General features: G+C 31.3%; 1 protein-coding gene across 1 annotated transcript; it reads left to right on the top strand.

Moving 5' to 3' along the window:
• Positions 1 to 754: 754 nt before the first annotated feature.
• Positions 755 to 10,001, top strand: LOC120170263. Its single transcript, XM_039178241.1, has 10 exons — positions 755 to 765; positions 5,606 to 6,026; positions 6,571 to 6,671; positions 6,832 to 7,183; positions 7,515 to 8,372; positions 8,458 to 8,515; positions 8,695 to 8,750; positions 8,839 to 8,945; positions 9,058 to 9,145; positions 9,530 to 10,001. The coding sequence occupies exons 2-10, from the start codon at positions 5,892 to 5,894 to the stop codon at positions 9,833 to 9,835; spliced, it is 2,061 nt and encodes a 686-aa protein (XP_039034172.1). The 5' UTR covers positions 755 to 765; positions 5,606 to 5,891; the 3' UTR covers positions 9,836 to 10,001.
• The last annotated feature ends 520 nt before the right edge of the window (positions 10,002 to 10,521 follow it).

Here is a 10,521-nt window from a genome sequence, read left to right as displayed (position 1 = left end):
AAAATATCTCTGTGATTAAAGAGATAATTATTATTCTTAGAGGTATCAGGTTCGAGTATCAAAGACCATAAAGATATTTAAATTTTCATTATCAAATGATTGAAAAACTTTATAATATATACTAACTTACAACTACCCGAATACAATTAAATTATTAAATGAGAGATAAAATTCTTTTCTTTTTTTATTCATTCACTTCCTATCTAAAATCTTAATTGAGAGATTAAATCTTTTAACGTACACACCAACATAAATTTAGTATATATATATATATATTAAATTATATTTAAAAATAATTTTCTTGATATTTTTTTCTGAAATTAATATCAGATAATCAATTAATCATATTAATTGTTTTTTTATAAATTTAAAATAAATATAAAGTAATATCCATTTAAATAATTTCAATCATTTAATAATTAAATACTTTTAGTATTTACGGTGTTTAAACCTAAAACTTCAAATAATAACAACAAATCTTTTAATCGTTGAGTTCGCTTCGTTGGTGTTTTTTTATTAATTTAAAGAATTATTAAATAATATATATTCTAAATATTTTTAACCATTCAATATAGAAAACTCATGCACTCTTGCAGCTTCGTTCGTGCTTCATGTTATTAAATTAGAAGATATTTAATTTTTTTTTATATTTGATTGAAATAACATCGAATTGGTATTAGTAATGAGTGACGTGTCATTATTTGTTAATCGTCATTATGGAGATCATTGTTTAAATGCGCTTACGCGTCTTTTACTCCTCCATTCGTCAACCGCGCACCATAAAAATAAAATAATAAAAACAATAACAATAATAGGAAGGGTAAACTACAAAAACAGTCTCTTAATTTTTAGGGTATTTTTACTTTGATTATTGAAATCGAAAAACCTTTATTGGAGTTACTATCGTTAAAGAAAAATTTTCATTTCAACCATTGAACCGTTAATGACGATTGATGTGACACACTAAAAAACTTAAAAAAATCGGCAATCATCAATCCTTTTTTTCTTCGTCGTTTTGGAGGTTTATTTAATCGAAAAAGACCACTTAACTATTCATCTTATTTTTTAAATTCAAATTCATCGAAAAAATATTATGATCTTCTCAAATTCCAATCGAAATTAAAAGTTAAAACTTTGTTATTTGTTAATATCAATCGTTGTATCAACTTAAAATTGAACTATGTTAATCTTTTGACTAAACAAAATCTTTCCATCTTTGAGATTAACCAGAGATCGTTTCGTTCATTTAAAATTTGGCCTTTGTGTCAACTTTCAGTTTGGAACTTTATGGTTCCTTTGAGAAAGAAGATTTTAACATGTCATACCAACTTTTCTAAATGACAACTAGCGAGATTGACCGAAAGGAATGTGAATTAAAAGTTTAATAATTATAATACAAGCTTTAAATTTTCAATGACCAAGTGATATAACCATAAAAGTTTAACGACCATCAACTTTTGAAATATAACACTTTTTGTTCTTTTCAATTTGGTCTTTGATTTTTTTATATTAATTTTGAATTTTGATTTATTATCCTTTTTGATGGCGCGAGACTCTAATATTGTACTACGTGACCTATAATTATAATGTCGTATAAATTAAATAACTAAAAAAGAGAAAATTTGTTAAATTAAAAAAACTAACATGAACAAGAAAAAAGTTGAAGGACCAAGTTGAGAAAAGGCACAAAGTTTATGGACCAACAATTATTTTACCCCTAATTCTACCTAAGTTTACATTTATTGAATTAGAAACTAGAAAATTCCAAGAATGTCGCTTACTAAATACCATGTGAACAATATGGTCCCAAAATAAAATAAAATAATAACCAAGTTGCCATTTTCAGCATTTTCAAGTTGCAATTTCACTTGTACGGTCATGTGTTGAGCAATTTGTCTCAAGTTGAGCAGCTTCCTCCCATCCCGAGTTGTTGCCTAAACATAATCGGAAAATGAAAGGAGATCTAAACCGTTCATTTTCATTTTAAAGTTACAATTTAAGATTCGAAATTGATTTTCGATCTCAAAATTTGTTACTACCTGTGAGCTCTTAGTTTCATAAAATTTCGAATATACGAACACATGATTTGTGCGAACCTCAAACTATGTAAATATAAAACTCATGTAAACTTCTAGACATGTATAGAATATCCTACGTACAATCACCAATGACCACGTGTAAATCACCTATTATCTCTGTGAACATATATCACATATGATTATCAGCGATCACGATACACACGGTCTTTTGATGATAAATTAGTATAAGCCATCACTTCTTAAAACGTCCAAACAATATCTCGATCGACATTTGTCCAAAACATTATAAATAGCCGTGCAACAAAAACGTAATGTAAACACTTCTTCTCTAAAAAAAAAATTCAGACCATTCTATCGGAGTAACTCTCTAGCTACCATCTATGGTTGTTGTCTACTGCACCGGTCAACAGAAAATATTTTTGAAACCATGTCAAATATTTATTTTTTGGTACCAAAATCACGATAAAAAATATATGTCACTCAGACTAATGTTTATACATGCATAATAGTTTTTTTGTTTATCAACTTATTTATATCGATGTAAATAAATAATTTATTTCATATTATTATAAATTTGTAATGATTATGTTTCTATATAATTTTAATAGGCTAATGTTTATACATACATAATAATTAGTTTCTATCAACTTATTTAACTAGTGTAAATAAGTTATAATTTATTCTAAATTTATTATGAAATTGGAATTATCATATCTATACAATTTAAATATCTAAAATATAATTTATATATTTAAATTAAATTTTATAAACAATTTATGTTAATTACTTACAAATATTTAGATTTATATTTAAAAAAATTTATTATCGTTTAATTCAAACATAATATTGTAGAGATATATTATAAAGATGTTTTTTTTTAATTTACTTTTATGTATTTATAAAATTTGAATTTGTTATTGTACTTAGAAAAATTATCCTCTCACATTCATAAATCTAGTCGCTTGTCCCTAGGTTTTTTCGTAATTTTTTTGTGCCGTTCTCTTTTATATTTTTGCTTCGTCATGACAACATCAATTTTAGTATTGATTTTCGATCTTCAGTGTTTCTTATTTTTCACATTTTTTTATATTACTCCATATCTTTATTATCCTTTTGATTATTAATTTTCAATAACTTTATTTTTGTAACATGTTTTCTTTGCTTTTATGGCATGTTCTCTTATTCTTTCTAACACTTTTCCGGTCATTTGACTATTCTTTTTGTTTTTATATTTTCTTTGGGTTTGACAATGCCTCAACTGATTAAGATTACACTTATTTATTATCCTGATGATTATATAAAAATATCATAATTATGTGTTTAGTTTACGGTTATGTTATAAATATTTATTAAAATTTTAAATATTTTTCTTATAATAAAATTAACAGCTTTTATTAAAAAAAAATTTCGTCTCATGTTAAACTAATTGATATTTTCTAACAAAATATTTATTATAATATAAATGCAGGTCATTTGAATAAAGAATTGGCTGTTATATTAAGTAAAATCCATACAGTAAAAGACAAGTGTGTCCCAAATGTCCATGTCATATTCAATATTCAACACAAGAGTGCGCGTTTTCTCTAATGTTAATGGGCTGACTTGATCCGACCGGTTCATAAAATGAACCGTTACAAACCCACATCAATTAAGTCGAAAAATATTTTTAGAAGTAGTTAATTTTATTAAAAAATATAAAATATGTAAATTACAATCCAGATTTATAATTATAATAGTAAATTAAATATATAACAATTTTTTAAAAATAAAAAAATTACACACTTAAGATCACATAAGTACTATACAAGAAAAATGTTAAAAAACATAACTAAATAAACTCAAACAAAAGATAGATACAAACAAATTTGACCGTATCGATAAGCAAATCACAGAAGATGATAGAGCTATTGAAAGACCACTGAAAAACCGTAAATTAGAATCAAATTATGTGAAAAATACTATCTACTATCACAAATTGTGTATCAAAATCTAATACGAGGGTCAAAAGCAAAAAATATTAGTACGATAACAAATAAACGCCATATTAATCAGTTATGTCGATGTCAAATCTAACACAAAAAAATGAAAAACGAAAACAACGACTAATTGACCGAAAATATACCATATAGACAACAGAAAATGTGTCATAAAAGTAGAAATATTAAAAATAAAAAATAAGAAAAAACAAAGATACACTATAATAAAATAAAGTAAAAACAATGAATACCGACAGTCGACGACCAACACCAAAGTTGGTGCCTCGGTCGATCATAAAGATGAAGAAGAAGAAAAACTAACAAAACCTCTAAGAAAAAAAGATACAATCAAATTAAGAATGGATCGAGGAGTGGTAGTGACGAGGGACAATCCCAATAAATTTTTTAAATTATCATATATATTAGATATTTTATTTGTTTTTTTATTTATTTTGTTGCCCTCGCGATTCCAAGGTTTCGCTTTGACTAATCCATATCGACCTGCGTTGCACACATGACTTTGGTGGATGAATCTCCCAACAAAGAATTTCTACACATACAAAGATTCAAACTATTACCCTAGATTAAGATTAGGGATGATAAGAAAAAGAGTATATGATGAATTTTGTTTCAATCTAATTCGATATAATCAAGAATTTTGTTATAAAATTTGAGTATTGGCTCGGTTTTTTCTTAAACTTAGTTATGTTGAATTGGCTTGGATTTAGGAAAAACTTGTTACAACCCAACCCAAGGTACTAGAATTATATTAATAAAAATATTTTTTTTCAATTTTATGTTGTTAAATTGAATAAATTAATATTTTTTTAAAATTATTTTTATAGTTTGACAATAATATATAAATAAATTAAAAATTATGTTAATTGGGTCTGTCAATTTTTTATTTAAAATTTTAGATTTGATTATGTGTAATCACTAAATATTTTAGAATTGAGTCGGATCAAATTTGATTTGACAAAAAATTATCTTGTTATCATCTCTAGTTAAAATGATAAATTATATTTTGGTATAACTATCGGTATTCAATCTATTGATTGATGATCAAGTATTGTAGATGTGAGGGTGACCCTCCTAACCCAATTTGCTCCATTCACAAACATCAAGATTCGAACCCTGACCTTACTTAAAGAATTTAATGTCTCATCCCACTAAAATGATAAATTTTTTAATTACACCAAATCTATTAAACTTTTAAGATTCCAACAAATTTTAATCCAAATGAAAAAAAAATCTATATTAAACTATAATTAATCTAACTAATAAAACTTATAATAAATTTTAGTTAATTTAAAGATGACCAAACTAGTCAAATTATTCTATTTGATTAATAATTTTAAAAATTTCAATCCAATTAACAGTTAAAAAATTGATTGATTCAATTCTAACTAATTTATTTTGGTCACTGATCGAATTAATCTATTGACACCCCTAAAATTAAGAACAATAAAATTATAGTAGAGGGATTAATTTCATTAAAAATAGACATTACAGGGACTTTATGAAAATTTGACCAAACAAAGTCCCATTCACAGTCGACACATATATATGAACCGAGACGCACATTATAAGCTTCGTTTGCATCCTAACAACACTTCCTCTATATCTCTATTTAGCCCCCAAATTCCTCCTTTTACGATCGGGGGATTCCCATATGCTATGAAACCCAATTCTCTCTCTCACTCTCTCGCAGGCACCACGATCATCTCACGGGCCGCCGTGTCCCGCCTTTTCACGTTGCTTGCAAACCCCTGGAGTTAAGGTTTCTGGAATAGCAGGATTATCCGTTTGTTTTTCTATTTTTTTTGTTTTTATCGGTAGAGGTTAGATTAGGGTTTCGAAGAGGAAATCGACGAAGATGGGCAGCGTGGATCGAGTTGATGATTTGACATTTAAAGTTAATTTTAGCGGAGATGGAGCGGCCAAGTTGAAAGATAGAGTCAATAAAAAACTCAAGGAGTTTATGGGCGATTACACTGATGATACTCTTGTGGTACTTCTTTTTTGCCCTTTGCTATTTAATTTTTCGATTTATACTATTCATATGTGTTTTCATTTGTTCATATAAATGTGTGAAAATTGGAAGTTTTTCTCTCTGAACCGTTGCATTGATCATAACGTTGTTTCTGCATTTTGTTTTCTTGTGACTTTTGGCTTATAGTATTTCGGCCTTTTGAATTGGAAATTTGGCTTTTGTTTTTCTATTCAATTTCATAATGATAGCTTGTTTTTTAGTGAAATTTGTAGAATTTGAACTCTACGTGGAATTTTAAAACCCTTGAATATTTTTTTTTTCATTTGTAAGATTGCTTGAATGATATATGGTTTTAATCTTTCCTATAACGATGTATCTCGCCTTAATTGTAGTCGGTTAGCATTCTTGACCTTTCAGTTTTTGATGTGGTTATCTGATTACATACGATCTCTGTCCTCTGAGATAGTTGGAATACACAAACTATCAAATCTGTTCGAAATTGTGAAAGATTAGCTATTCCAGTTGATGTCTAATGGTATTCTGTCATTGATTTGATTGTCAGGAATATGTGATTGTCTTATTGAGAAATGGCAGACGTAAAGATGAAGCAATGAATGAGTTGAATGTTTTTCTTGGGGACGACAGTGATTCTTTTGTCAACTGGTATTTAGATTATTTTTCCAACTTCCTCCGTTTTGGAAAATAAGTGCTTATATAAACATAGTTGACAGGATTGAACCCTAAGTTATCCTCATCTCTGATACTTTTAGTTTTCTTATATTAGTGTGTATGGATATAATATTCTTATTTTGCTTTTGAATAGGTTGTGGGATCATTTGTCTTCAAATTTGGATCTATATGTTCCTTCTCAGGAACTTCATGTTGAAGGAGCTAGAACAACTGCTTTGGGGAACCACTCTATTGGTACCGGCTCTCACCAGTTGGACACTGATTCTGAACAAGGAAAGACTACTAAGGTTTCAAGGAACCGGCACAACAGGGAGTGGAAGGGACTAATTAGGGATGCAGCTGAACCACCTCCTCTTCAGAGGTCTGTGGTTGAGATTAGTCGTTTTGAAGAAAAATCCAGTCATAAAGTAAACAATGGAAGATCTACCTCTCCTCGTCATTCTCAGAAGAAAAGGAGTAGACCTGATGAGCGACAGCCTATAAAGGTTTGAATTTATAGGATACATATTCTTGACTAGTTGATGACCATTGACTAGAATTAAGAGCATATGGTTCTCCTCTAATTGGAAAAGATATATCCTTATGGAAATGATTTAGATCTGATGGTATAGGGGTAAATTTCTTGATTTTCCTAAGGTCACATATTAATCATTAACTACTTATATTTTTTGCTCTAACAATATTTCAGAAGGGTTTGTTTCTTAATGAATTTTTTTGGTGTAAATTGTATAGCAGTTTGATGTTATGTCAAATGCCAATGTCCTTTTTGTTAATTTGGCTATGGTCATCTGATCCATGGATGAACTCCTTTTGTAGAGGGAAGCAGTTTCTCAGATGAACATTGATGCCCCTAGGCGGCTGCTTCAGTTTGCTGTGCGAGATGCAGTTGGAACTTCAAGGACAACTGTTTCATCCAAAGAACCATCATCCAAGCGCCTTAGATCTGTTGTCTCAACAACATCTGGAGATTTGCCAGTTCATCGTCGGAGAATTCAGTCTGTTGCAAGAGTGCCAAATCCAATGGCGTCAGTGATCAAGGCTGTTGCAGAAGCTGCTGAAGACGTGACAAAGGTAAAAAATGCTGGAAGTGTGTTTGACAGGCTTGGTCCTGGAATGGATGTTTTGGAGAGCCATGACCTACTTCCAGGATTCAGAGAGTCTAGTCCTGAGGATGAAGAATATGGAGATATTGACCAACCTTTGGAGACGACCGATTTGTCATACTATCAAAGAAATCAGTATGGTGGTCAACATGTTGGTAACATAACTGCGTTAGAAAGTGAGACCGGGTTGGCTTCAGATTATCTGTCTGACAATGAATGGTATGATGATCTTGACGTTGTTGGCCATGGAGTTATGGACGTGTCTCGTACTGGTACATCAAGTGGAAACAAGGGTGATAACTCACTTATTGTGCAGTACAATGTGGCTAAGGATAATGAAATCTTGCAAACAAGGAACAAAGATCAAAACCAATCTACTATAGAAGCAAATTCTCGTAAGATAGTTAACATTTCTGTCAATGTAAATACGTGGAAACCACCTCATTATCAAGAGCCAAGGGAGGTTTCAGAATTGGAGAGTCGAAAATCTCTTTTGGAGAGTGAAGCAGCTGCTAACAGATCTAATGTTAGATTGGAGAATGACAACCCTGTTGCTGTCGGTAATGGAAATGTAGGATCTTCTTCCTATATTTATTCTCTACCTTATTCTTTGCATTTGGGCTTTCGAAACTTACTTTATTTTTGTTAAATTATAGGTTAAAAATGCTGCTTATAATCAAGATATGTCTCAGAAAGCAGTGCAGCCATCTTCTGGTGAGTTGTCTTCTATTGTAAGGATTAGTTATTTGGCTGTTGCATGTGTCAGACATGAATTCTCTTGTGCATTGTGACTTTTTTTTTAAAACTCTGTACTAAGTATATAATTCTATTCTGTTGGATTTTTCCTTGCATTGTTAACATTTTTGTTAATTTTTGCCATTTTCTTTTTGCAGTTTTACATTCTGCTGGTAGTCCTAATGCTGATTCTCGAACCATCTTTGTAAGCAATGTAAGAAACCAAACCTATCTGTCTAGTTTACAAAGAGGATGTCTCCCTTACACTGTTTTGACAATATATAGATCTGTAACATAAGCAGGTGCATTTTGCTGCTACCAAGGATAGTCTTTCTCGACATTTTAACAAGTTCGGAGAAGTGCTAAAAGTTGTTATCGTTATGGATGCAGCGACAGGGCAACCGAAAGGGTAATTTGCTTGAAATACTTGTTCTGAATATGTCTGCCCCCGCCCCCCCTTCACTCTTTGCATTTCTCTGGAAGAACATCCTCTCTTTTTATAAGGTGAAATGCTTACACAGGTCAGCTTATGTGGAGTTTATGCAAAAGGAAGCAGCAGACAATGCTTTGTCTCTGGATGGTACCTCATTCATGTCACGGATTCTTAAGGTTTGTTATCCTTGCTCTCTATTGTATTATTCAACTTTTATTGAGTTTTCTGTGTAACTTGCCATGCATTTCTCTAACATTAAGTTGGAGAGTTTTGTGTGGAAAACACTATTCTAATAATATAGTACGTATTTAGGCTTGTTATTGGTTTTGGCTTGCGACAATGTTGTTATTGTGACCCATCACTGAATAGTTGTAAATATAATATAATCAATCCGGAAGTAAGTTGATGGTCTATACCCAATGGCCGTGCTATACTGTTTACTGAATGATTCAATTCTGTTGAATGTGTTCCTCTTCCAATTTCTTCGCATTCATGTTGATTTGTTGCACCAAAATACAAGTTGACTAGGTCACAACTTGTTTGATTTCGTTCTTGCTAAGGTTGTGAAGAAAACTTTTGCTCCTCAAGAAGCTGCTCCTGTCATGACATGGCCCCGTGTAGCTCGGGGTTCTCCATTTGCTGCCGCGAGGTTTGCTAGAGCTCCTTTCGCCAGAGGTATCCCAGGTGCATTTAGGCCTCACATCCCCATAAAAGCTGGTGCAAGAAGCTTTCAGTGGAAGCGTGGTGTTCAGGCCACTCCATCCGATGCTGCTGTTGCTGCGAGTAAATTTACTTATCCCACTACCCGAAGTCTCACCTATATCCGGACGGAGCCCAAGCTGGAAGGGAATGCCACTACCTCCTAGTTCAATCTCTGTCATTTTCTCACATTCCGGCCCCCAGGTTGCATTGATTTTTCTCTTTTTGGCATATGCTTTTTTTTTCCGAAATATTTTTAAATGGACCGATTGAATCAAGTATATATTATGGATCGAAGAATGGGGAAAAAATCCGAAGGCGATGATTCTTCAACACCTTGAGACATGTCCAAAATAGAGAGACGTATGTAATAGAAGTGTCAAACTGACGTCTTTGTAAGAAATTTTGCTACGCTTTGGCTTCTAAGTGTGGGAAGGGAGGGAAATATGTATAGTTGGGGGAAGCAATGTCAAAGTGGTATATATATATATATATAACGAAAAATAGAACATGATTGCTTAATTGCAATGCAAGGTAATCTTGTCTATTGGGATTCGATTTGTCTGATAAAATTAAATGGAAGACAATGTCACGCTAGCTTTAATGAAGGCAATATTCATCGGACCTATATGACGGCTTACCTACCAGCCGATGAAGGCAACGGCTTTCATCGGATATCATTCTAGTTGACATAGCGAGCGTCATCAAAACAAATTTAGTTGTATTTTGCTTGTATTTGTATTCGTATTCATTTAAAATAAATTTCAATGTGAAAGCACTGTTACACTTACACCACAGTACGTAAAATGCATCAAGCACACGAACTTGGATATTCAACACATAACCTATAGCA

The sequence above is a fragment of the Hibiscus syriacus genome, unplaced genomic scaffold, assembly GCF_006381635.1.
Source record: "Hibiscus syriacus cultivar Baekdansim isolate YM2019G1 unplaced genomic scaffold, ASM638163v2 tig00111779_pilon, whole genome shotgun sequence".
Taxonomy (NCBI): Eukaryota; Viridiplantae; Streptophyta; class Magnoliopsida; order Malvales; family Malvaceae; genus Hibiscus; species Hibiscus syriacus.
The sequence above is the reverse complement of the archived record's forward strand: the minus strand, read 5'-3'. Positions and strand labels throughout refer to the sequence as shown.